Source organism: Acomys minous, assembly GCF_964271855.1.
Source record: "Acomys minous genome assembly, chromosome: 5".
In the NCBI taxonomy this organism is placed as follows: Eukaryota; Metazoa; Chordata; class Mammalia; order Rodentia; family Muridae; genus Acomys; species Acomys minous.
In genome coordinates, this window is record NC_140494.1 from 12,792,995 (window position 1) to 12,820,089 (window position 27,095).

Below are 27,095 nucleotides of genomic sequence, written 5' to 3' on the forward strand. Positions count from 1 at the left end.
TTGAAAGACGGGAAGGAACTCTGTCCAAGAGATGAAAATTCAATACAGTGCCCCTCCATTGCATCTTCTCAAGCCTGTTTTAAGTTCAACATACATGGGAAATATTTCAAGCACCTAACCTACTAAACATCCTAGTTTAGCACAAGATGTTTAAGAGTGTTGGTTGCCACTTCTCATGAGCACCTACAGGGCTAAGTGGCAACTGCAGCTGCCTACCATCCAGGCCCAAGTTTGCTGTCTCAAAGCAAAGAATCAAAATTCAAAATGTGAGTTTTTACTGAATGGTAGTTTACTTTTGTACCGTCATAAAGTCAAAACCCCTAAGTTGGGCCCATAGATACCTCAGGGACCATTCGTCTGACCATAAGACTGGATAAAATTGCCAAAGAAAATACCAGGAAGTAGTCAGCTCAGGACTAGGCCCAGAGAAACGTCTAAATATATAAAAGTTAGGCCTGTAAAGGAGAGATGAATGAGAAAAAAAAAAAAAAGGAAACCTAGTAAGAGTGTTGGTGTCGTGAAAGGCAAAGGAAGAGATGTCTCAGGGAGGGAAAGCGAATAACAATCAGTGTCACTGAGAAAATAAAGAATACAAGGTACATTCCTAGATGTGCAGGTTAATAAAATGATGAGACTGTTTTAGGATAGTTGAAAATTAAGATGTAAGCCGGGTGGTGGTGGCGACGGCGCACGCCTTTAATCCCAGCATTCGGGAGGCAGAGGCAGGTGGATCTCTGTGAGTTCAAGGCCAGCCCGGTCTACAAAGTGAGTCCAGGGCAACCAAGGCCACACAGAAACCTTTTAAGCATATGAATTGTAACCTTTCAGTTTCTGGGATGTAACTAGGCTGACATGTACTTTGTCACCTGTAAGTCGTGCGTGTCCTTGCATTAAGCGTGAGCACCACCTGTCCTCCATGAAAATGGCTCACATTTACAGGGATAAGCCGGCTGCCACCAGAGCAGTGACACCGCAGCTCAGTCAACATACAAAAACTTTTTGAAGTGGGAAGCATGCAACTTGCATGTCTGTCTCCCTGCCTAACCTTGGGTACTTACATTGCCCGAAAGAACATATCTCTTAAGCCCATCGGAACCAGTTCTCCTACAGAAACCTCGCTTTCAAGGAGACTGGCTGGCCTTTTTAGAGCAGTGTGACATCATTTCTCCTTACATAAACCTAAGATTGATGTGTATCCATCTTTTAGTAAGGACATATAATCCATTATTAAGAAAAAGGAACTCGCCATCATGCCGGCTGGCACAAGCCTTTAATCCCAGCACTAAGGAGGCAGAGGCAGGCGGATCACTGTGAGTTCGAGGCCAGCCTGTTCTGCAAAGTGAGTCCAGGACACCCAAGGCTACACAGAGAAATGCTGTCTCGAAAAAACCAAAAATAAATAAATAAATAAATAAATAAATACTTGCACCACCACTGCCTGGCAATCAGAGTATGATTTTTAAGGGTGTACATAGTTCAATTTAGTTGGGCGCCCATTTATCAGTATGGCCTAATAATGTTTATTATCAGGCCTATAATTATTATTACAGCAGTATTTTCTAACCTGCTAGTAATCAAACAAGACACAGACACCTGTTATATTTTTAAAAGCCTTAGCTAACCTGGGACAGGGAAGATATTAATCCCCTAAACTATATCACAGCTATTGTGACTAATTCATCTTAGGCCTGTCCTCAAGGTCACCCCAGTTACTGTAAAAACTAAAAACTGGTCCAGGAAAAGAACTACTGTAGGCCTGAGCCAATTGGGGGACAGCAGGAAAGTACCCAACATCCCCAGATGTTAAGCATTTGAGGTCAGGCTCGGCCAATCCCCTAGTGCCAACTCAACCAATCCTGTAGATTTGACAGAGTAGGATCCACCTAACTCTCGGGAGAAGAGAAAGGAAAGCTCTTAAGTAGCTACTTAAGAGGCAGTTTTCCAGAGAGAGAAGGCAGTGTTACCAGTAATAGAGAGATGGGTGGCAGAGAGAGAACTCAGGTAAAGACAGAACGAGCCAGAAAATGAGAAGGAGCCAGAAGATTAGAGCAGATTGATGAGTTAGTTTGAGGCCAGGCAGAGCAATTCCAGGCCGAGAGAGAAGCCAGATTAAATAAATCAGCTGGGAGAAGAATTTGGGCCAAAACAGCTGAGCTGAACCAGCCAGCCCAGAGCTCAGAAAGAATAAGACAGGGTGAGTTTATTAAACAGTAGGTCTCAGAGGCTGAAAATGTTCTAGGCCTAGGTTAGATTGTACAGAGGCTAGAAGCTTCTAGGACTAGGCCTAGGTTAGCAGACAGAGGCAGTACGCCTCAGAGACAACAACTGAAACAGGAGAATAAAAGTTATTTTTACAACTCTGCTTCTGCCCTTTTTTTTTTTTTTTTTTCTGTCTTGGTGAATTCTTTCACAGCCTGCTCATGACCAGCTTGCCAACACCACCTCTAGCAGGCAGTTAAACACTCTCCTTGCAGTCTTGGAAAGAATATCTATTTACAAAATGTATTATAATATATATGTATAATATATATAATATAATATAATATAATATATATATAATATACATATATGATTTTTCGAGATAGGGTCTTTCTGTGTAGCCTTGGCTGTCCTGGAGTCCCTTTGTAGACCAGGCTGGCCTTGAACTCACAGCGATCCACCTGCCTCTGCCTCCCGAGTGCTGGGATTAAAGGCATGTGCCACCACACCTGGCTATAAATGAGATTTTTACAACAATTATCATCTTAGCTGGGCATGATGCATGTGCCTGTAGTCTTCCATATGGAGAGAACAAACCTAGTGGCTCATAAGAGCAGCCAAGCCATTGTAACTTTGTGAATCAGGTGCCTTATTTTAGAATTAAATTAAAATTTTAAACCGTATTATCTTAATTTGATTCTAGCAAACCTTATTCTAGCAAAATCTTATCACCACTGCTTCCAATTATTTTAAAATCCAAGTGCAAAGTGGTTGTGTTCATAACTCAGTGATACTGTTGTGCTGGAGGAATATCTCTTGGGGACGGAGTTCTTTTCAAGGAGAATATTTCATAGTCTTACTTTCTGTGTCAGTTGCTGAAGATAAAGACAGAGTTATCTTTCCTAGCATGTGTTTCTTCTGGAAGGTACCACACTACAGACATGATAATCTATTCCCCCATGAAAGCTGTAAAAAGCCAATCCATTGTTTCCTATTTAATGAAAGACTCATCTAAATATACATGTCACTTTGTATTAATTTTTTCACATTAAACTATCAATATCAATAATAATAATAGTAATAAGCTAATAACAATCACTACCACCCTGTGTACTTATTGTGGGGCAAGTTCTGTCCATCTGTTATCTATTTTAAAATAGCTCAATACAATAATAACAGTTAACAGTTAGCACTTACCTTCTGCATGTAGATATTTTTCCTCTTGTCGCTCCCCCATGTTCCTAGGCTCAGTCCCAGGCTTCAGACATGGTAGGCAAGTGCTCTTCCACTGAGCTACACCTCCAGCTACTGAACCGTGCTTTTTATGTGCATTAATTACTAAGCTTTTGTGGTAGATACTGCTATTAAGCCCATTCTGCTGGTTTGTAACTTAAGGTATGGAAAAATTAGAAATCTGCCCAAAGTCCCCGCTTCATCCCAACTTTTCTTTTTTTTCTTTTTTTTCAACAGTATTTATTATGTACAGTGTTCTGCCTGCACGCACATTTGCACGCCAGAAGAGGGCACCAGATCTCTTTACAGATGGTTATGAGTCACCATATTGTTGCTGGGAATTGAACTCAGGACCTTTGGAAGAGCAGCCCAGTGCTCTAACCTCTGAGCCATTTCTCCATCCCCTTCATCCCAACTTTTAAAACTGCATCATTATTACAAGTGTAGAATCTTAATTTCTGCAATTAAAAAAATCTAATTATTACCCCAAAACTCAATAACATGAAACTGTCAGTTTTTAAAATTTTTTTCCAGCGCATCCAACTTTGTTGCTGACAGTTCTACTTCATATATGCATTTAGCTTAAATATGCAGAAACGAACTCTGCTTTCCAAGTTTACTTTCTATGCACAGCTTCCCGTCTCAGTCAGTGACAGCGACATCCACGTGGATGCTCCAGAAACGGTGCACGGAGAAGGCAAAGGGACAGATTCCAAAGGCAATGAATCTACAATAGACAATTAGTTGGCATTGTCTTTCTCCGCCCCGCCCGCCCCCGCCCCGCTCCCGCCCCGAGACAGGGTCTCTCTGTGTAGCCCTGGCTGTCCCGGACTCCCTTTGTAGACCAAGCTGGCCTCAAACTCAGAAAGATCCTCCTGCCTCTGCCTCCCGAGTGCAGGGATTAAAGGCGTGCGCCACCACGCCTGGCCTGGCATAGCCTTTTAGATCCAGATGAAATAATGTAAGAGGGAGCAAAATAAAAGGAAGGCCATGAACGGGGGTGGTGGGGTGGTAGTGATGGTGGTTGTGGTGGTTGGGGGGGACTAGGTGGAGAGGGCAGGGGTTGTGTGGGGGGGTGGCACATGCCTTTAGTCCTAGTACTTGGAGGCAGAGGCAGGCAGATCTCTGAGTTTGAGCACAGCCTGGTCTAGGGAGTGAGTTAGTTCCAGGACAGCGAGGGCTACAGAGAACTCTGTCTTGAAGAAAGGCAAAACAACAACAACAACAACAACAACAACAACAAAAAACAAACAAATAAACAAACAAAAAAACCGTTTTTCCTCTTCACTAGCAAGTGAGAGATGACCAGAAGCTGCTTAGAACTTGATTATGCCTCTGAGCTATTTGTCCTTCATGCCTGTTTTTGATTGCCTAACTTCTATTTTCTTTTGTTGTTGTTGTTGTTGTTTTGTTTTGTTTTGTTTTTCTTTCTTTCTTTTTGGTTTTTCAAGACAGGGTTTCTCTGTGTAGCCTTGGCTGTCCTAGACTCACTTTGTAGACCAGGCTGGCCTCAAACTCACAGCGATCCGCCAGCCTCTGCCTCCCCAGTGCTGGGATTAAAGGTGTGTGCCACCACTGCCTGGTGCCAACAGTTTTTTGTTTTGGTTTGGTTTTTTAGAATTTATTTAGTATTATTCAGTGCTCTGCCTGCATATACATCTGCAGTCCAGAAGAGGGCATCAGATCACATTATAGGTGGTTGTGAGCCACCATGTGGTGGCTGAGAACTGAACTCAGGACCTCTGGAAGAGCAGTCAATGTTCTTCACCTCTGAGCCATCTCTCCAGCCAGCCACCAGCATGCCAACCTGCGTTGACATATTTCCTGCAGCACAGCAAGGCGACACCTCCTAATCTGTCAAGTAGCACTGCTCCCTAGGGACCAAGCATTCCAATGCATAAGCCTATGGTGGTTATTCCTATTCAAACCTCCACAATCACATTCAAAACAGTGTGAATTCCGATTGCATAGAGAAGCAACGTCATGATGTTTAACTCCCTTTCCCACTCCCCTTCAACAACTACACACACACACACACACACACACACACACACACACACACACACACATCAAGTCTACTTCTCCTGTCTCCCAAAACATAAAGCCTGAGAGTAAGGAGAGGGACTTTAATTGTGCACCTGTACCTCACTCATGTGTTTTACAAAGGTCCTTCTTGCTGCACATTCTGTCACTCCATGATTTATACCCTCCCCCGCCCCCCACTGAACCAAATTCACACAGCAGAAATAAAACTTGAGTCATCCAGCCGGGCATGGTGGTGCACACCTTTAATCCCAGCACTCGGGAGGCAGAGGCAGGCAGATCACTGTGAGTTTGAAGCTAGCCTGGTCTACAAGGTGAGTCCAGGACAGCCAGGAATACACACAGAGAAACACTGTCTCTAAACAAACAAACAAACAAACAAGAACAACAATCATCCAGTGTGAGCCTGCAGACATTGTTTAGTATATTCAGCATCTACCGTATGCGAGCCCCACGCCCAGCGGCTTCAGGGTGCAGGAGGAGAAGAACCAGGCCCATGCTGTTCAAAGCTTTCCGACTCAGAGTAGATAGTTAAATAGTTACACAGCAATGATTTGTTATCTTAATAGTGGCATGAGGAACAAATGTGGGATGGGAGAAGATGAATGAGACAAATGAGAAAAGACGTAAACTCAAACCTTGAAAATAAAATAGGGGCTGGCTGCGGTGGCGCACGCCTTTCATCCCAGCACTTGGGGAGGCAGAGGCAGTCAGATCTCTGTGAGTTCAAGGCCAGCCTGGTCTACAAAGTGAGTCCAGGACAGCCAGGGCTACTACAGAGAGAAACTCTGTCTCAACCAAACCAAATCAAACAGCTGGGCCCAGTGTCTCTCTCTTCCTGATGCTGTGGATCTGGATGTAGAACTCTCAGGTACATCTCCAGTACCATGGTTACCTGCACACCACGATGTTCCCCACCTTGGTGACAATGGACTAAACCTCTGTCACTATAAGCACACTCCAGTTAAATGCTCTGCTTTGAGTGACTTGCTGTGGTCATGGTGTCTTTTTACAGCACTAGAACACTGACTAAGACCGTGGTGTATGATTGTGTTCATTAATGCTTTTATTGAACACAAGCGAAAGGGCTAGACTTGGGGAGTCTCAATTATGGCAGGTAGACTTTTGGAGTGAGCCCAGACCCAGGAGTTCTAAGAGCCATGCTGGAAGCGAGTGGAATGTGACCAAGGCAAGACAGTGGTAGCAGACAGAGGAAGAGCAACTCACAAAGCACAGTGCACCTGCCATTCCCCCACATTACAAAAGTGACATACCGGATGGTTGCCTCTGAGATGGCCCTCAACAATCCAGTCCCTGCCCCTGCTGTGCATGCCCTTGCGCAGTCCCCTCACTCTGAATGTAGGCTGGATTCTGTGGCTATGTCTCTGTGATGCCACAGAGTTGATGGGGTGTCAGGACTAGCACACAGATTGTGATCTCAAAGCCAAAAGCTGGAGGGGCTGGAGAGATGGCTCAGCTGTTAGGAGTACTTCCTGCTCTCCCAGAAGACCTGAGTCAGGGTCCCAGCACTCCACTGGCACCTCTAAAGGCCTCTAACTCCAGCTTGAGTGGATCTTTTGCCCTCTTCTGGGTTCCATGGGCACCTGCCCTCACATGCACATAGGTACAAACATACAAATAATTTTAAAAATTATTACACGCACATACATAAATGCATTTGGTTGGTATATTCTCTGTATAGCCCTGGATGTCCTGGAATTTGCTCTATAGAGCAAGCTAGCCTCAAACTCAAAAATCTACCTGCTTCTGCCTCCCAAGTGCTGGAACTAAAGGCATGCGCCACCACCCAACAAATATATATATATTTAAGCTGAAAAGAAAGACATTGCTTTTGAATGCATTTGGAGAGGCTCACACAGCAAGAACTGAAGAGACAAAAACCAAAACAAAAAACTGAAGAGACTTCTGTCCAACAGCCAAAAAGAACCCAGTTCTACCAATGCCCATGTGAATGAAGGTAGAAATTGATCCTCTGCCTGTTGAACCTTCAGATGTATGGATAATTTCACTCAACTGTTGTGTCCTCCTAAGAAACCTTCAGGTAAACTGATTTACTAACCTATGGGGAAAAAAAACTCTGAGTTAATTTATGTGTGTTGCTTCAAGGCTCTAAATCATGGGGTAATAGATAAGCAAAACAATAGTAATCATTGTTAATTTAATATTTCATATACATATATTTATACCATGTATTTTGTAGAGATGATGCATTTCTGAAGGGAATGCACACAATTTTATATAGCCTTGGCATTCTAAGTTTAATTTCCTCATAGCAGAAGCAGCCCTCAGCCACCGTTGACACAGTTGTCTCTAGTAGACTTTGCCAGAATGGAGCTAGCTGGTGGCCAGAGATAAAAACTTTGAGGCATCTCTTGCAGCTCACAGGCTGGGTTCCCTGCTCTCCCAGCATTTCTGTTTAAAGGGACAGTTTACCATTTGTCCAAGAACTCTAAGTAGCCATCTTTCAGTCACTGGGACATGCCAGCATGCTTTGTTGGTTGCTTTTTGTTGCTATTTTGTGACAGTCTTACCATGTAGTCCAGGTGCCATCCTCCTGCCTCAGTCTCCTGAGTGCTGGGATTACAACTGTGCACTAGCAAACCCAGGTGCCTATTTGCTTTAAACCTACTAATTGTAGCTCCTCCAGGGAAAACAATTGGATAGTGCCTTGGAAACAGTGGAGATATTAAGTGTCCTGGGTCCCACTGCTTAGTCACTGAGTATTTTGTAATTTTCCTCTGACTCAAGGACAAGGATTAACAAATGGGATAGTATCAGATTTAAAAAGTCCTGAACAATGAAGAAACAATTGCCAGAAGGAATAGACAACCCACAGCATGAGAGGAAAATCTAAGTCATTTATTGATCAGACATGGGATTATGCCCAGAATATATGGATAATTTTTAAAATTAGCCAGGGGTGGTGGCACACACCTTTAAGCCCAGCATTTGGGAGGCAGAGGCAGGCAGATCTCTTTGAGTTTGAGGCCATGCTGGCCTACAAAGAGAGTCCAGTACAGCCAGGGCTGTTACACAGAGAAACCCTGTCTTGAAAAAACTAAATAAATAAATACAAAACAAATTATTCAACCACCAAGCTGCATATAAGTTAAACATATCAAAAGAAGTATTTAAAAAAGGCTAATTAATACATTAAAGCATGCTCCTGATCTTTAGCTGAACCTTGGTCAGAATAGCTAACACATCATCATCAAGGAAACAAAAAGAAGCCAGGCATGGTAATGCACACATAATCTCAGGATTTCGTGGGTAGCCTGCTTGAGCTACAGAGTATTAAGAACAAAAAAGAAAATGCCAAACATTGGCAAAGATGGAAAAGACAGGGAATGTAAATTATCGTAATCACTATAGAAATGAAATGAGTGTGGAGGTTTGTGCTGGTTTGAATGAGAACGGCCTAATATATTTGAATGTTTGGTCCTGGTGGTGGGCTGTTTTAGAAGGTTTAGGAGGTGTGGCCTTTTTAAGGGGGTGTGTCACAGTGAGGGCACGCCCCTCCTCCCCGCTTTGAGGTCTCTCTTTTGGCCTCATGCTTGTTGCTCTGATGTAAGCTCTCAGCTCCTGCTCTAGCTTTGTGCCAGCCTGCCTGCTGCCATGCTTTTGCCATGATAGGCATGGACTGAGTCTCTGAAACTTACAGCAGCCTCCAAATTAAATGCTTTCTTTCATATGTTGCCTTGATCATGGTGTTTCTTCACAGCAATAGAACAGTAATTAAAGAGTCTCAAATAAAGAAACAAAAACAAAAATAACCCCTAAGGACAAACTGCTGCAAGATGCACAAAACCATTCCTGGATATAAGCCTAAAAGTATCAGGGTCACCACATAGCTGCACACTTGTGTTCCCTGTGGCACCAGGCAAAATAGCCAACCAAGCTGTGTAATCAGCCTACGAGCTGATAAATGAAAGAAGCCATTAAACACACACACACACACACACACACACACACACACACACACACACAGCATTCAGCCATAAAGAAATCATCCAGGTGCGGTGGCACATGCCTTTAATCCCAGCACTCAGGGAGGCAGAGGCCAGCCTGGTCCAAGGATACACAGAGAAACCCTGTCTCAGAAAAAATAAAAAAAAAAATTAAAAAAGAAAAATAAAAAAAGAAAAGAAAGAAAGAAGAGAAAAAAATTAAATCATGTCAAATAGAAACCATCATTTCTCTTTGTCCATGTACTGTTGCTGTGAAGAGACATGACCAAGGCAACTCTTACAAAGGAAGCATTTAATTTGGGTTTGGTTATGGGTCCTCTGTTAGCACCACAGGGAGCATGGTGTCATTCAGACAAACATGGTGAAAGTTCTAGACCTGGCTTTCCAGGCAGCAGGAAGAGAGAGACACTGGGTCCGGCTTGAACTTTTGAAGCTGTAAAACCCACCCCCAGTGACACACTTGCTCCAAGGTCGCATCTTCTAATCCCTGTCAAGTAGTGCCACTCCCTAGTGACCAAGCACTCAAATCTGTGAGCCTGTGGGGGCCTTTCCTATACAAACTGCTACTTTGAGTTAAGCAAAGTAGGCCAGGCTTAAAACACTTTATGGTTTTTTTCTTTATATGTAGTGTGGTGTGTGTGTGTGTATGTGTGTGTATGTGTGTGTGTGTGTGTGTGTGTGTGTGTGTGTACTTAAGGACCGAAAAGGCTGGAGAGATAGCTCAGCAGTTTAGAGCACTCAATCCTGCAGAGGCTCTGGGTTCAATTCCCAGTACCCACATGGTGGCTCACACCCTCCACAGGTGCTGCTTGCACATCATACATGGACATACATGTAGGCAAAACACTTATAGACATAAAACATTATAAAAACCATGAAAATGAAAGAGGCCATATGTGGGAGGAAGGAAGAAGTAATGGGGCAAGAGAAGGTGAATGGGTGATGAGTATGATCAAAGTACATTGTATGCATGTGTGAAAATGTTGAGAGTAGCTCCACCAGTCTTGACAAATAGTATATGCTAATAAATTTACGATGAAGTATAAATTACGCAGTCATTTAATAGCAAAGATGGAATTAGAACTTGTAGCCTGATACCAGCCTAGTTGAGCGTTTGTTCACCTACTGTACCTACGTCTATATGTTCGCTGATATAGACCTATCCCTATATCATAGGACTAGTATAAGAAGGCCCTGGGGGGGGGAGGAGCAGGGGGTGGGGGGAGTGAGGGGCTGGGGGCTGGGGGTGGCAGCACAGGCCTTTGATCTCAGCACTCAGGAGGCAGAGAGGCAGGTGGATTTCTGAGTCCAAGGCAGGACAGCCAGGGGAAACCCTGTTTCAAGAGAGGGAGGGAGAGAGAGAGAGAGAGAGGGAGAGAAAGCAAGCCAGCCAGCCAGCCAGCCAGCCAGCCAAAGGGAGACTATAGGAGACCTGAAAGGGGTCAAAGGGGAGGGGCAGGGAAGGAAGGAAGGAGGATCATAGAGAACAAAGTATGAATAAAAATGCATGCTGGGCATGGTGGCGCACGCCTTTAATCCCCAGCGCTAGGGAGGCAGAGGCAGGTGGATTGCTGTGAGTTCGAGGCCAGCTTGGTTTACAAAGTGAGTCCAGGACAGCCAAGGCTACACAGGTTTATCTAAAAAACAAACAAACAAACAAAAAACCCAAAAAAAAAAAAAACAAAAACCAACCCACCCCCCAAAGAAGAAAATGCAGTAACGAAACCTGGCCCTTTGTAGACTAACTTTTTTTGTTTTTGGTTTGTTTGGTTTGTTTGCTTGTTTGTTTGTTTCGAGACAGGGTCTCTAAGTGGTGAAATTGGCTGGAGAGATGGCTCAGAGGCTAAGAGCACTGGGCTGCTCTTCCAGAGGTCCTGAGTTCAATTTCCAGCAGCCACACGGTGGCTGCGATGGCTCCCAACCATCTATAATGAGACCTGGTGCCCTCTTATGGCGGGCAAGTACACATGCAGGCAGAAGATTGTATATATAATAAATAAAATAAATCTTTTTTTAAAAAAAATGGTGAAATTGAGTCTTCCTCGCCCCACTTTTTTTCTATTTGCATCTCTTGTTTTATCTTTTTTGTTTGTTTGTTTTTTGTTTTTTGAGGCAGGGTTTCTCTGTGCAGCCTTGGCTGTCCTGGGCTTTCTTTGTAGACCAGGCTGGCCTCGAACTCACAGCAATCCACCTGCCTCTGCTTCCGGAGTGCTAGGATTAAAGGCCACCATTCCTGGCTTGTTTTGTCCTTTTGTAAGGAAACTACACAGCTGTACTCTGGAACTTCCAGGAGAGGGTGAATCTTAAGGCTGGTACTGTTCAGTCGCCAACTTTGCACAGGTTCCAACTCCAGGAGGCCTTTGGCCGGGGGATCGCCCACCGACCAGCCTGGACACGAGGCGTGGCTACGGCTCAGGTTCCAGCCTTTGAACGGGTCTGAGACCGCCTCCTAGACCAATGAGACGCGGGGGCGTTGTCCCGAGGGCGGGTCCTCAGGCTCACGTGGTCCCCCTCCTCTCCCGCGACCCTCGCTCTGGCCTTGGTTTGCAACTTATGTTTTTCCCTTCTTCCATCGCAACTTCGGGTCCTGACGAGACATGGCTTCTGCCACTGTGGCAGCTGCAAGGAGAGCGCTCCGCCGGGCTGTCCCGCTTCTCCGGCGCAGTTACCAGACGGAGAGGGGCGTCTATGGCTACCGGCCGAGGAAAGCCCAGAGCAGCGAGCCCCGAGGAGACGCCGCACAGCCCTCAGGTTGGGGGACTTGGCCCGGACACCGTGGGTGGAGGACAGGGACCGAAGGGGCCTCCTTGGGCGACTTGTGGTGGGGTGCTCTTGAAAGTGGGTGCTGGGCTCCAGGGAGCTTCTGGCCTGTGAAGAAGAGCAGCCTGGGAGAGCTGAGGAGAGGAGGAAGGCGTTGGAATTGTCAGTGTCGAGGTCACCCCACTGTCTAGCCTCCATAATTAGACATCCCTGGGCTTTGATTCCACGTAATCTCCCCATCTTTCTTGTTGGGTCCTGGTTTGGGGGCAACTTTTTTTTTTTATTACTTTCCTATAAACAAGAGGGAGCTTAGCTCTTTGCAGAGACAGGTCTGTGAGAGGAGACACGTTCTAACATTTCTCAGCTCTTAACTGGATGATTCATTTCCAGGGCCAACTTGTATACAGAAGACCTCTCTGTGCTACCTGCAAGAGAGCAGTTGGTATATTATCCTGGACAAGAGTAATACTATTTGTTCCTTGGATCTAGCTAGCTTTTCACTTTAATTGGAGTGTAAGTTGCAACCATGTTGCTGGTAGGTTTTGACATATTGCCCAACAGATATATCAGTTTTGGAACTATGTTGCAGCCTTGTGTCAAAGAATAATTTTGAGTATTTGGTTTATGTTATGAAGTTATTCTATCATTATTTGTCCTCGTACAATAGGAAAATGCAGGTTATTAGAGATCTTTACTTTTTTATTTTATTTTATTTTATTTTTACATAACCTGGTGGTAGTGATGCAAGCCTTTAATCCCAGAACTACTAGGGAGGCAGAGGCAGGTGGATCTCTGTGAGTTCAAGGGCAGCCTGGTCTGTAGCCAGGACTCCACAGAGAAACCCTGTCTCTCTCCCTCCCTCTCTCTCTCTCTCTCTCTCTCTCTCTCTCTCTCACACACACACACACACACACACACAAACAAACAACCTCCCCAAAAAAGGCAACAACAACTACAGAAAAAACTCAAGAAAATTTACAATTATTTATTTGTTATATATCTTTTATACTTATTTTATGTGTATAAGTGTTTTACCTGCATGTGTGTATGTACACCACATGCACACCTCATGCCCACAGAAGTATCTGATCTCATGGAGGAACATACAGATGGTTATGGGCCAGTGTGTGGCTACTGGGAATATAATCTGGGTTCTTTGCAAGAGGAACGATGTGTTTAACTACCCAGCCATTTCTCTGGTTCGCAGTTAGCTTCTTGTTTGTTTGTTTGCTTGTTTGAGATATTGGTCTCACTATACAATCTCGGCTGGCCTGGAGCTTGGTGTAGACCAGGGTGGCCTCAGACGCAGTTTGCAACTGCCTTCCAAGCTCAGGGACTAAAGGTGTGTGCCACACCTCCAGCTGACATCTTTGATTCAAAGATTAATGTTGACAGTCCTCTCTATCGGGTTTGGTGCGCGGCATTAGTCCTAGCACTGGAGAGGCAAAGGCAGGCGGGTGTCTGTGAGTCCAGGGCCACCCTGCTCTACATAGCAAGTCCCAGGCCAGCTGGGGCTGCACAGGGAGAACCTGTCACAAAGCAAACAAACAAATCTTTATCTTCTAAGTGCCTGGTCAGACCTTTGACTCTTTCTTCATTCACTGGAAACCTAGTGTTTTGTTTGCTTTTTACCTTGGGACCACTGAAAATAAACCTCATCTCTCTCTTTTATATGTAGTCATTTCTCCCCCCCCCCCTTGATTCTTTGAGATAGGATTTCTCTGTGGAGCCCTGGGTTCTAGAACTAGCTCTTTAGACCAGGCTGGCCTCAAACTCAAAGAGCCACCTGCCTCAACCTCTTGAGTGCCGGGATCAAAGATGTGTGTCACCAGGCCTGGCTATAGTGAACCAGCTGTAGTGGAATATTTTTAGGGAAAGCATTTTGACTAACTAGATTGTTAATTCTGGCTTTGCAAGCTATTTTTTTTCACATTGCAAAATCAGTGTAAAATTTTTTTTCTTTTCTTCTTCTTCCTTCTCCTCTTCTTCTCTTTGGTTTTTTGAGACAAGGTTTTTCTGTGTCACCCTGGCAGTCCTGGAACTCACTCTGAAGACCAGGCTGGCCTTAAACTCACAGACATCTGTTTGTCTCTGTCTCCTGAGTTCTAGGGTTGAAGGCATGTGCCACCACTGCCCAGCGGAATTTTTTGTGTGTGTTTGAACCTACATTTTTTGTGTGTGTGCGTTCAAACCTACAACCCTACCACTGAGCTACCTATAATTCATATCCATTATTCTTTAAAAACTTATTTATTATGTACACAGTATTCTGCCTGCATGTGTGCATGCCAGAAGACGGCATCAGATCTCATTATAGGTGGTTATGAGCCACCATGTGATTGCTGGAAATTGAACTCGGCAACCAGTGCTCTTAACCTCTGAGCCATCACTACAGCCCCGTATTTATTATTCTTAAACTTATGTGTGTATTGACAGTCATTTGGGGTTTTAAAATGCCAGCTTCTAGCTCTGGGTTTTTTTTTTTTCTCTTTATCCGGGTTCTAGTTCAGTGACCTTTGGTGAGGTTCAGAAACATGACCTCCTCACACCTCTTGTCCTTTTCTTATGCTTGAGATCACAACGAGCGTTTTGTGCATGCTAGGCAAGTGCTGTGCCACGGAGCTACAGACACCCTCAGCCCAGAAACCATGTGTGTGTGTGTCTGTGTGCCCACCTCTGGCTACTCATAAGAGATGTACATTGTACATGTACGTGGAGGGGCAATGCCTTTAAGGTTATGTTAGTGGGCATTCAACATAAAGCTATTGAGCTTGCCTATGAGCTTTTCTTTCACATGCTACTGACTTAAGCTTGTCACGGAAAAACCTAGGCTAATCGTTGTTGTTTGGAAGACTACATGAGAATCATTTTGGGAGCTTCAGTCTGGTATATATCTCTGGAGTTGATTTTGTGTATCTGTCCTCTTCTCTTCCCTTGTTCCCAACTGGCTTTCCACTTCCTCCCAACAGAGAACTTGCCTCATTAGGAGGGACTTGGTAACAGTTGCAAGTTCAGTACTGAGTTACATCTTGAAGTTGTGGGTGTGACTTTCTGTGGGTTAGGGCCACTGGGAAGGAAGACATGGTCTTGCTCTGTGATCCTGGTTGACCTGGTACTTGGCTGTTGTAGCCTAGAGTGGCCTTCAACTCTTGGTAGGTCCTCCTACTTCAGCTCCCTGTATTCTGGGATTACAGGCATGCGCTACCATGCTAGGCTCATGCGATTGTGTGTGTGTGTGTGTGTGTGTGTGTGTGTGTGTGTGTGTGTGAGAGAGAGAGAGAGAGAGAGAGAGAGAGAGAGAGAGAGAGAGAGAGAGATTTGAATCTTGCTTGTACAACCAGAAGATTGAGTATCAAGAAAAGAAGCCTTTTTGATATGGGGCAGTACATTGTTTATGCTTTTACTATGAATATAATTCAGTCATTTTGAATTTGTCCTTAAGTTCTAGATAAATGTATTTATAGTTAGTTCTTTTTTTAAAAAGATATATTTATTATTATGTATACATTGCTTTGCCTGCATGTACACTTGCAGACCAAAAGAGGGCACCAGATCACATTATAGATGGTTGTGAGTCACCATGTGGTTGCTGGGTATTGAACTCAGGACCTCCGGAAGAACAGTCAGTGCCCTTACCCTTTGAGCCATCTCTCCAGCCCCATGATCTTTTATTGTTGGTCACATATTTAATTTGAGGATATTTATAAAATAAAAGACAAACCCTTCTGGAAGTGGTCATTTTGACATTTCAGAAGTAACACAGTGGTCAAGCCGGTGACACATCCCTGTGATTAATTTGTAGGCTGAAACAGGAGGATAACAAGCCCAAGGCCAGTAAAACCCTGTCTCAAGCCAGGCCTGGTGGTACACACCTTTAATCCCAGCAGCAGAGGTCAGCAGATCGTTGTGAGTTCCAGGCCAGCCTGCTCTACAAAGCGAGAGTAGGACAGCCAAGGGTACGCAGGGAGACTCTGTCTTGAAAAACAAAAACAAAACCAAAACCTTGTCTCGAAGGAAAAGCAGCGAGAGGATGAAGTGAAGGATGCTCAAGGCTGTGCAGTCTCCCTTCTTTACCCTTGCTTGTCTTGGTTGCAGTGAGAGCCTGCCTAGGGTGCCCACACCATGCGCTAAGCATCCCGTTACGCTGAGGATTTAAGGAAATACTGAACTTGCCTTTAGAAACCTCTTGGGTTGAGGTGGTGTTTTCAGCAGTTAAACTTTGACTGAGTGTTCTTTGTAGTTTACTCTTGGTGATGCCTTGTACTTTAGCCTCTGTAAACCTTAGTTGCCAAATTACTTTTTAAATTTTCTTTGTGCTCAGAATCTTATGCACTGATTTTGGGCATACTTATCCAAATTCCCAGTTCACAGTGGAGATGAGTTAAAGAGTATACATTTTATCATGGAGGATTTTAGGTTTTCATTTTTTTTTAAAAAAGCATCATTTAGAAACTGTCTTGGTTACTTTACAAACTAAGTGACAGTAACAAAGGAGAAAAGCATATGTTGGCTCAAGTTTTAGGGGAGGCAGCCTGTGACAGAGGTTAAGGCATGGCAGCTGGGGCAGCACCACAGCTGGGCAGTGTGAGGTGGCTCCTCCCTGCTGGATCAGGAAGCAGAAATCAACCAACGCTAGTCCCCAGAACCCAGATGTTCATTACCTCCCAAACAGGGTGACCTTCTAGGAACAACACGTTCAAAGACGTAAATCCAACGGGAACATTTCCGGTTTAACCTGTATCATAGACCCTCAAGAGATGGAAGCCACTCGATTCCAGACTAAGGGTGGTCGTTGCTGTCTCTATCACCGAGCTTTGATAGGTGAAATGAGGCTGTGGGGTGTTGCATGTTACAAATCCTGGGGGGCCTTTACTGGAATTGTAAAGAAATAGTTTGAATAAACAGAAAGCATTGGTGATTTTTTGGGGGGGGGGGGCGGCGTTTCAAGACAGGGTTTCTCTGTGTAACAGCCCTGGCTGTACTGGACTTGCTTTGTGGACCAGGCTGGCCTCGAACTCAGAGATCCTCCTGCCTCTGCCTCCCGAATGCTGAGATTAAAGGCGCGCACCACCAGGCCTGGCTTGCATTGGTGATTTTTAAAGCTGTAGAAAATTCTGAAATATTAATGCAGATCCAAGAAGTATACAACTTTAGCCCTTAGTCTTAAAAGATGGTTCACTAAAACAGTTCTCTCGTCATTTGTTTCTGTAGGTTCAAGACATCCCTTTTCAACTTTTGTTGTAACCGGTGAAGGGGGGGAGGGTTTGTCTCAGTGGCAGAATGCCTGCTTAGGATGCCCAGGGCTCGAGGACTTATGTCAAGGAGAAACATCGAAGTCAAATATACTCAAATTCCAGCTGCTGCTTTTTTTTTTTTAAAGATTTATTTATTATGTATACAGTGTTTTTGCCTGCCTGTACACCTGCATTCCAGAAGAGGGTACCAGATCTCATTATAGATGGTTGTGAGCCACCATGTGGTTGCTGGGAGTTGAACTCAGCACCTTTGGGAGAGCAACCAGTGCTCCTAGCCTCTGAGCCTTGGGATTAGAGTTACAGAAGGTTGTAAGGTGCCGTGTGAGTGCTGAGAATTGAACCAGGATTCTCTGGAAAAGCAGCCATTGTTCTCTCTCTCTCTCTCTCTGTCTCTCTCTCTCTGTCTCTCTCTCTCTCTGTCTCTCTCTCTCTCTGTCTCTCTCTCTTTTCTGTTTTTTGTTTGTTTGTTTGGGACAGGGTTTCTCTGTGTAGCCCTGGCTGTCTTAGACTCACTTTGTAGACCAGGCTGGCCTAGAACTCACAGCGATCTGCCTGCCTCTGCCTCCAAAGTGCTGGGATTATAGGCGTGTGCCACCATGCCCGGCTCACAGCCATTGCTCTTACTGACTGAGCCATCTTCCCATCACCCCACTTTTAACTGAAATATTAAGTTGATTTTAAATTAGCTGATAGTGTACTTTAGGCTGGGTAACTTGGCATCTTTCCTTCCTGAAGCAGAACTGTGTGATCTGTGCGCCATTGCCATTTTTATTTATAATAAATAACAAAGGGATCAATGTAGACTGATGTTTTTACCATCGTCTTTTTATAAACAAAAGCAAAGAGCGATGTCTGAAAGGATGTCTCCTCAAACTAAAGGACATGTCCAGCAGTTAAGACTCAGGAAGAGAACAAACCAGAGCCATCTCTGGGAATTTGGCACACTGTGGGCCCACTTAGCTGCTGCTGCTGCAGCAAACAGGTGCTCTGATCATTGCATCCCCGATGTTCCCTCACTGCCTACCACATGTGAGCCGGACAACACACAGAATACAGACCAAAGCACAGACTTAGCTAGGAAACCATTGCACAATAGTAATTGTTCATAAGATAAAATGTTTGAAGAGTTTTGCTTTGTTTTCTTGAGACAGGGGCTCATAGTGTCCTGGCTGTCCTGGAACTCACAGAAAGCCATTCCTTCTGCCTCTGAGTGCTAGGATTAAAGGCATGTACCACCACCACCCCAGCCTAACTTTACTCAATTGTTAGGTGCTGGGGATTAAGCAAGGGCCTCATCCATGCTAGACAACCTCTCTTCTAGACTGTCATCTATAGGTGCTTTGCTTTGGGACAGGATCATACTCTATAGCTCAGGCTATCCTGGACCTCACTGTGTAGCCCAGGATGACCCTGAAGTCAGAGTGATCCCCAGTGTGCTTACATTGCAGATGAGAGCCACTGTGTCCAGCTCATCTGTATAGGTCTGTCATAGTTTAGCATCATGTGAGTGACACATAATTAAGATTATCTCCTTGGTTCGAGGCCAGCCTGGACTACAGAGTGAGTTCTGGGACAGCCAGAGCTGTTACACAGAGAAACCCTGTCTCGAAAAACCGAGAGAGAGAGAGAGAGAGATTATCTCCTTGTCTACAGTTTAATAAAACAACTGTGGATGGAATCTAAGCAAAAAGAGGAGCTGGGCGTGGTGGCACACGCCTTTAATCCCAGCACCCGGGAGGCAGAGGCAGCAGGATTGCTGTGAGTTTGCAGCCAGCCTGGTCTACAAAGTGAGTCCAGGACAGCCAAAGCTATACTGAGAAACCCTGTCTCAAACACACACACACACACACACACACACAGGATAATGGGTAGTTGCTACTAAGCCTAAGCACCTAATTTTGATCCCTGAGAACCACATTGTAAAAGGAGAGTACAGATTTTTTAAAGTTGTCCTTTGACTTCTGTGTGCATGCTTTGGCATGCATGTGCCCGTTGCCAAAATAAATGCCTTTAAAAAAGATTTATTTATTTATTTATTTATTTATTAGTATGTATACAGTGCTGTGACTGCACGTACACCTGTAGGCCAGAAGAAGGCATCAGATCACATTATAGATGGTTGTGAGCCACCATGTGGTTGCTGGGAATTGAACTCAGGACCTCTGGAGGAGCAGTCAGTGCCCTTAACCTCTGAGCCATATCTCCAGCCCTAAATAAGTTTTTTGTTGTTGTTGTTTGGTTGGTTGGTTGTTTTTTCCCGAGACAGGGTTTCCCTGTGTAGCCTTGGCTGTCCTAGACTCACTTTATAGGCCAGGCTGGCCTCAAAGTCACAGCAATCTGCGTACCTCTGCCTCCCGAGTGCTGGGATTAAAGGCGTGTGCCTACATATTTTTTAACAAAGGAAATGCTAGGTTGGTTACTTGGCCTTATGGTAGAGTCCTTGCTTACCAAATTCAAGGCCTTGGATTTTTGTTCTCAGCACTAAGGTGAGAAAAGGAAATGTAGCATTGATTTTGGGGTTTTACCTAACTTTGGTATTATTGTTCTTTTTGTTTATTTATTTGAGACAGTGTCTCACTACATAGCCCTGGCTGTCCTAGCACTTACTATGTAGGCCTTAATCCATCTGCCTCTGCCTCCCAAATTAAAAATGTGTAACTCAAAAAAAAATGTGTAACTCTAATCGGAAAGAATATTATATGTATGTGTGTGTGTATATATATATGTGTGTATATATATATTTACATATATAGATTCTTGTTTTATATGTGTGAATGTTTTTCTTGCACATATGTTTGTGCTTTATGCCTGAAAGGGCCAAGAGAGGACTCTGAATCCTCTGAAACTGGAGTTGTAGATGGCTGTGGGCTGCTGTGTGGGGAGCTGAGCCTGGTCCTCTGCAAGAACAGCAAGTGTTTTTTTCTATTGTTTGTTTATTTGCTTTTTTAATATTTTGGTCTTTTGATATAGGGTTTCTCTGTGTAGCCTTGGCTGTCCTGGCCTTGTAGATCAGGCTGGCTTCGAACTCAAGAGATCTGCCTGCCTCTGCCTCCTTGAGTGCTGGGATTACAGGTGTGCGCCACCACGCCCAGCATTAGCCCCGTTTTTAATGGTAAGATCTAAAACACCTGCACTACCCAGGAAAGAAAGGGGACGACGTCTTTAATGTAAGCGTGGGAATAACGCTTCTCAGTCTCAGGTGCTCTTTCCGACTGTTTCTCACACGTGCAGTTATGATTACAGATAGGCTTTCATGGCTCCAGTTCCTTTCCTGTTGGCTGTTGTTTTGTTTCCATGGACTTCAGCTATCACAAGATAAATGTGAGAAAACGAGCGTGTTGACCTAGCATCTGACTGTCTTTGATCACTGCCAGGTGTGAGTAGGGGCAGTGTGCTAAATGTCTAAGGTTGTCCTTCTGTGACTAGCGTGTCTGGAGTTTCCGAGCATCATTTTGTGCTATTTTCATTCTCTTAACTTAGTTGATCACGGCCTTGCCAGGCTGGTGACAGTGTTCTGTGAGCACGGCCACAAAGCTGCCCAGATCAACCCTCTCTTTCCTGGACAAGCCCTGCTGGATACTGTGCCTGAAATCCAAGCCCTCGTGCAGACACTGCAGGGACCCTTCATGACCACAGGTGAGGCGGCACCTGGGTGTGAGAGGGGAGCAGGGCTGAAGTGCTTTGTTCTGTCCTTGTAGAACTGGATGCCCTGGATTGGAGACTTCCATCGGGTAAAGGCGGTGGTTCTCAGACTTCCTGTTGCTACAGCGCTTTAATGCATCGTTCTTCGTGTTGTGGTGACCACCAGCCATAAACGTATCTTTGCTGTTACTGTATCATTGCTACTGTATTTTGCTACTGTTCTGAATCACAATGTAAATACTTGCTTTTTTATGGTCTTGAGCAAGAGCAATCCCCTGTGTAAAGGTCGTTATGATGGGGTTGCAGCCCGTAGGTTGAGAACCGCTAGGTGAAGGGACAGGAAGGGCACAATTTTTGTGTTTGAGTAGGAGCTGTCTTGAAGCTCTAGAACGCTCTTATTTCCCCTGTGGTTAAAAAAAAAAAAAAAAAAAAAAAAAAGAGCAGAGCGCACACCAGGAAGATGTTTCAGTGGGTAAAGGTGCCTGCCCCCAAGTGCAACATGTGCAGGAAAAGGGAACCAGCTCCCAAAGTTTCCCTCTGACCTCTATATGCCATGTGTCATGGATGCTCACGGTGCCCCCCCCATGCATAACAGTGTTTAAAAATCCACACAATTAGCCGGGCGTGGTGGCGCACGCCTTTAATCCCAGCGCTTGGGAGGCAGAGGCAGGTGGATTGCTGTGAGTTTGAGGCCAGCCTGGTGTACATAGTGAGTCCAGGCCAGCCAAGGCTACACAGAGAAACCCTGTCTTGAAAACCAAAAAAATTAAAAAAATAAAAAATAAAAAATCCACACAGGTAGGCACCACACCCCGTGCATATAGAATAGGGCTCATTTGCATAACTGCTCCTAGCTGTCGTTGTTGCCTCATTCAGTTTAGAGATGGTGTCTTAGATACTTTGCTATGACTGTTATAAAACACCTCGACCAAGGCAGCTTAAAGAAGGGAGGATTTATCTGGGCTCGGGGTTCTCTGTGGTAAGAGTCCATCCCCATTGCAGTGGGGAAGTGTGGCAGCTGGCAGGCATGAGGCTGGCGCAGCAAGCCGAGAGCACACATCTCAAGTAGGAGTGCCATGTGGCTTTTAACTCTCCAAGCCCAGGCCTAGTGTCATACTTCCTCCAGCATGGCCTCCTAAACTACCCAGACAGCACCACTGCCTGGCCACCAAGTCTTCCAATGTCTGAACCCGTGGGGTACTCCTCACTCAAACTACCGCAGGTGGAAAGAGACTCGAAAAACTTAGGTAAGATGTAGCTGCTCCGTGGCCGAGGTAGGGAAGCGACCCAGGTCTGCTTTACAAAGCAGAAAGCCCCTCACTGCATTTCTTTCCCAGCCTGGGAAACTAAAACAGTAACAGAACAAAACAAACAGAAAGACTGGGCCTGGGTCGCATGGCACAGCACAGTCTTATGTTATCGGTGTCGTTGTGGGGCACAGATGAGACCTGGGACCCTGTGCGTGCCTTGTGCGTGCCCTGTGCATGCCCTGTGCGTGCCAGGCTGGGGCTCTACACTGAGGTGTGTTTCTACCCCAAGAGCCTTACGTTCTAGTCTGTAATTACAGTAGGATCAAAACAACATAACATGATGGCGCCATCTCAGGAAGGTCTCCTCCCTCCTAGTCAGACTACCTCATGGGCATCAACCATGATTTTAAATTTTCCTGTAGAGAAGGTCTAGATGGGCCAGAGGCCGTGCCTCAGTGGCAGATGCTTACTTGTTATGTGAAAGACCCTGGGTAAAATTTCCCACAATTGCTTTTTCAAAGGAAATATTAATAATCATTACAATTCAGTGTTGATGCTTTAAAAAAAAACTCTATTTGGGGTATTAAAGCCTCTATCTCCCTTCCATCAGCCCCTTAGCTCTGGGTATGGTTAGGGAGAGAGAGGGCACAGACCTCTGCACTTCTCCTGGCTCTTTAGGGTCAATTGGGTGCTTTGGGGACAGTACCAATCTCTGTCAACAGCAAATGCAGCAAGCAGTCTCCTCCACCAAGCCGCTGTGTTGAAGCGTTTCTCTCAGTCTGCTACAGAGACAATCTGTCTCTGGTCTCTCCAAAGTGCTACACACCACAGGCCACCGCCATACTCCACCCTGTCTCTCACCCAGCTCTGCTGTTTTCTCCCTCAGAGTCCTAGACCACGCCCCCCTCTCCGTGCAGCACCAGGCAGGTGTTACCAACCGGCAGAGACCACGCCCTCACGAGACAGTTATCAGCTGTAGACATATTAAAGCCCAAGCTAAAATCCAACGCTTGGGATTAAGACAAAAACACAATTATGTAACGTAACTGAGTTTACGAAGAGACCAAAACTTCCATTAGACTTGGTCTGTAATGGCGTGCTTACAGTTGAAGCAACCACGATGTCCTGTTTTGTTCCACAATTTATCTTCCGTGTGGTTGATTACTCTTTGGTTCTATTTCACAGGTCTGTTGAACATGGGCAAAGAAGAGGCTTCCCTGGAGGAAGTGTTAGCCTATTTGAACCATATCTACTGCGGGCCAATTTCTATTGAAACCGCCCAGCTGCAGAGCCAGGAGGAGAAAGACTGGTTTGCCAGAAGGCTTGAGGAACTGAAAAAGGAGACGTTTACCACAGAGGAGCGAAAACACCTGTCAAAACTGTTGCTAGAATCTCAGGTATAAAAAGCATCAGGCAGGGGCTGGAGAGATGGCTCAGTGGTTAAAAACACTTCCTGTTGTTCTAGAGGACCCAATTCAATTCCCAGCACCCGCATGGTTCCTCACAACTGTCTTTCACTCCAGCAACAGGGGATCCAATGCCTATGGCTTCTGAGGGCACCTGCACTCATGTGCACATGCTGGCATACAGATACTGACAGCTGTCAGTAGTGAGACGTGGTAAAAATAAGTACTCCTTTGCTACAAAGATAAGTAGCTACTGAGGAGAGGAAAGGAAAAGTATTAGACCGTGCCCCATCGTGCCTCATTGCTTTGGCACAGCAGGCTGATCAGCACCTCATTCCAAGTAGAGGCAAAGTAGATCACTAGACAGGTGCACTGTTGCTTCTCCTCAGCCTTGAAGTATGTTGCTTATTTGGTAAACATTGACAAAAGTCCTTAAAGTTGTGCGTCTCTGTCTGTCTCCTGAAGAGATTGCTCACCAAATCGCCAGGGCTGTGGTAAGGGCCCAGACATGTCAACCTGGTACCAGGGCTGTGGTAAGGGCCCAGGCATGTCAACCTGGTACCAGGGCTGTGGTAAGGGCCCAGGCATGTCAACCTGGTACCAGGGCTGTGGTAAGGGCCCAGGCATGTCAACCCAGTAAGAGGCCTCTTCCCAGGATTTGAGTAGCTGGAGAGGGTTAGACCTTGGTGACATCATACTGTAGAACCGCTATGAAAACTAACGTGTTGGGCCAGGCAGCAGATAGCTAAGTCTGGCCGTAAGTCTGGAAAACCAATACCTAAGGAGGTTGTTCCCACATCCATGACTCCACCGCTCGGGGCCTTCTCTTTCCAGCTCCTTCCGTGTCAGGCTCGGCAGAGCTGTGCTATCCCGAGATGTCTCTCTCCGTGGATATGTAGTGAAGGGGCACAGATGTGACTGCTGGAGGAATGTGGGGCCTTCTTGCAACACACAGAACCCATCTGCCTTCGCCTGAGCACTTGACTCTCTCCCAGTACCTAATGTGTCTGTTCCATAGGAGTTCGACCACTTTTTGGCCACCAAGTTTGCCACAGTGAAGAGATATGGAGGTGAAGGGGCCGAAAGCATGATGGGGTTTTTCCATGAGTTGCTGAAATCAGCAGCCTACGGCGGGATAACTGACATCATTATTGGCATGCCCCATAGAGGGAGGCTGAATCTGCTGACAGGCCTTCTGCAGTTACCTCCAGAGGTAGGGTTCCTTTCTATGTGTTTTTGTTTGCTTCTTTGCTTGTTTTTTATATTCATGGGGCTGACAGGTTTTTTTTTTTATCTTTTTATAGTAATTTTTTAGTTTAAAAAATTATAATATAATCACATCATTTCCCCCTTCTCTTTTCTCTCTCTAAACCCTCCCTCGTACCTCCTTGCTCTCTCTCAAATTTCTGACCTCATTTTCTTTATTTGTTGTTACACACCCCCTTCCGCCCACCCCCACACTCCCACACTCCTAAATGCATAAATACAACCCGTTCAGTCCCTATCTTGTTACCCGTATGTATGTGATCTCAGAGCTAGCCGCTTGGTATTGGATGATCAGCTGGAGGCCCTTCCCTGGGGCAGACCACTTCCTCCGCTCCCAGCATTCCCCAGTTGCCTATAGATCTTTGTCTCAGGCAGTACATAGCCCACTATGCAGTCCTTTGCTATCTGTGCCCTGCAAAACGGAGTCTAACAAGGCATAGTCCTGAGGCTACCACCCACACACGGGTACTAGCACCACACAAACAAAGGCTAACAGGCAGGTCACCATGACAACAGTAGTGCTGAAGTGAAAATAATGCAGTTACCCAGGCCACTAGGGACTGGAGAGAGACTTACTGGGATATCTGGGGAAAACTGCCTACCAGCCACATTTCAGGGAAGTCTTTCTTTCTTCCTTCCTTCCTTCCTTCCTTTCTTTCTTTCTTTTTCTTCTTCTTTTTTTTTTTTTTTTAGTTTCTTGAGACAGGGTTTCTCTGTGTAGTCTTGACTCACTTTGCAGACCAGGCTGGCCTCAAACTCACAGAGATACGCTTGCCTCTGCCTCCCAAGTGCTGGGATTAAAGGCATGTGCCACCGTGCCCAGCTAGGAAAGTGTTTCTTTAACTAAAGGATCCAGTTTCTTCTGGATTCTGTGGGCACTTGCACTCACACGCACATACCCACACACAGGTACACATAGATACATACAGGTATTTAACAATCAAAAATAATGTAAAAACTGCTGACATTCATTTGATTCTGAAGAACTCCAAGTAATCCTGAGTGGCCCAGTGTTAGAAATCTGTGTCTGTCTTTAGACAATGGTGCCTGTCATAACTATGAATGAATTTACTGTCTAGGCTCACTTTAGATGCCTCTGTGATAAGGCTTGTTTCATTTCATGTATGTTTGCTCTGACAGCTGATGTTCCGTAAAATGCGAGGCTTAAGTGAATTTCCTGAAAATGCCGCAGCCATTGGAGATGTCCTGTCCCATCTGACCTCCTCCGTGGACCTAGACTTCGGTGCCCACCGTCCCCTCCATGTGACAATGCTGCCAAACCCTTCACATTTGGAAGCTGTTAACCCCGTGGCTGTAGGGAAAACTCGTGGTAGGCAACAGTCTCGTGAAGATGGCGACTACTCACCTCACAGTTCTGCTCAGCCTGGGGACAGAGTCATTTGCCTACAGGTACTTGGAGTTTTGGGAAGGGAGGGAAAACCTGGAAAGAACAATGGGTTGGTAGATATGACAGGAGATCACAGATGTTCAAGAGGAAAGTGGAGTGACATTTTGAGAAAAGAGGATTCTGTGTCTTAAAGAAAAAAAAATTGTAAAATTTCCATAATATGTTTATTATTTGCAGCAGGTTTAAAAAAAAATTCTTCCTGCCCCAACCAGCTTGTCTACCAGGTTTTCCGGCTATATTCTCATCTAGTGGCTTTGAATGTTCCAGAAGATTAGCATGTTTTAGAGAACCTTTCAGAATACCATTTCAAGTTTTCGAGCTCTTTTCTTCGTTCATGTGATCTTCTTTCTTCCTGCACCTTGGCTTTGATGTGACTGTCACCTTACTCTTATAGTCATTTCAGCGGGCTGGATTCCGTGATGGGAGCTGCTTCTCTCTGTCTCTTTTCAGCGGTGAGTGACTGCAGAGAGGACAAGTGCAGAGTGCGTGCGTGCGTGCGTGCGTGTGTGTGTGTGTGTGTGCCACAACTTGCATGTGGAGGTCAGAGGACAGTTGTGTAGAGTCAGTTCCACCTTTCTACCTTTACCTGGGTTCCAGGGCTACAACTCAGGTAGTTGGGTTGTGAAGTTAACACTTTTACCCTC

The 27,095-nt window shown here is 45.3% G+C and overlaps 1 protein-coding gene across 1 annotated transcript in view; it reads left to right on the forward strand.

Annotated features, from left to right (window-relative positions):
- The first annotated feature begins 11,941 nt into the window (after window positions 1-11,941).
- Window positions 11,942-27,095, forward strand: part of DHTKD1 (dehydrogenase E1 and transketolase domain containing 1) — a 39,625-nt gene continuing 24,471 nt past the window's right edge. The window contains exons 1-5 of the mRNA XM_084783987.1: window positions 11,942-12,215; window positions 20,960-21,115; window positions 23,557-23,768; window positions 24,796-24,990; window positions 26,184-26,453. Coding sequence (XP_084640113.1) covers window positions 12,062-12,215; window positions 20,960-21,115; window positions 23,557-23,768; window positions 24,796-24,990; window positions 26,184-26,453 — 987 coding nt within the window. The 5' untranslated portion in view covers window positions 11,942-12,061. The remainder of the gene's footprint in view (window positions 12,216-20,959; window positions 21,116-23,556; window positions 23,769-24,795; window positions 24,991-26,183; window positions 26,454-27,095) is intronic.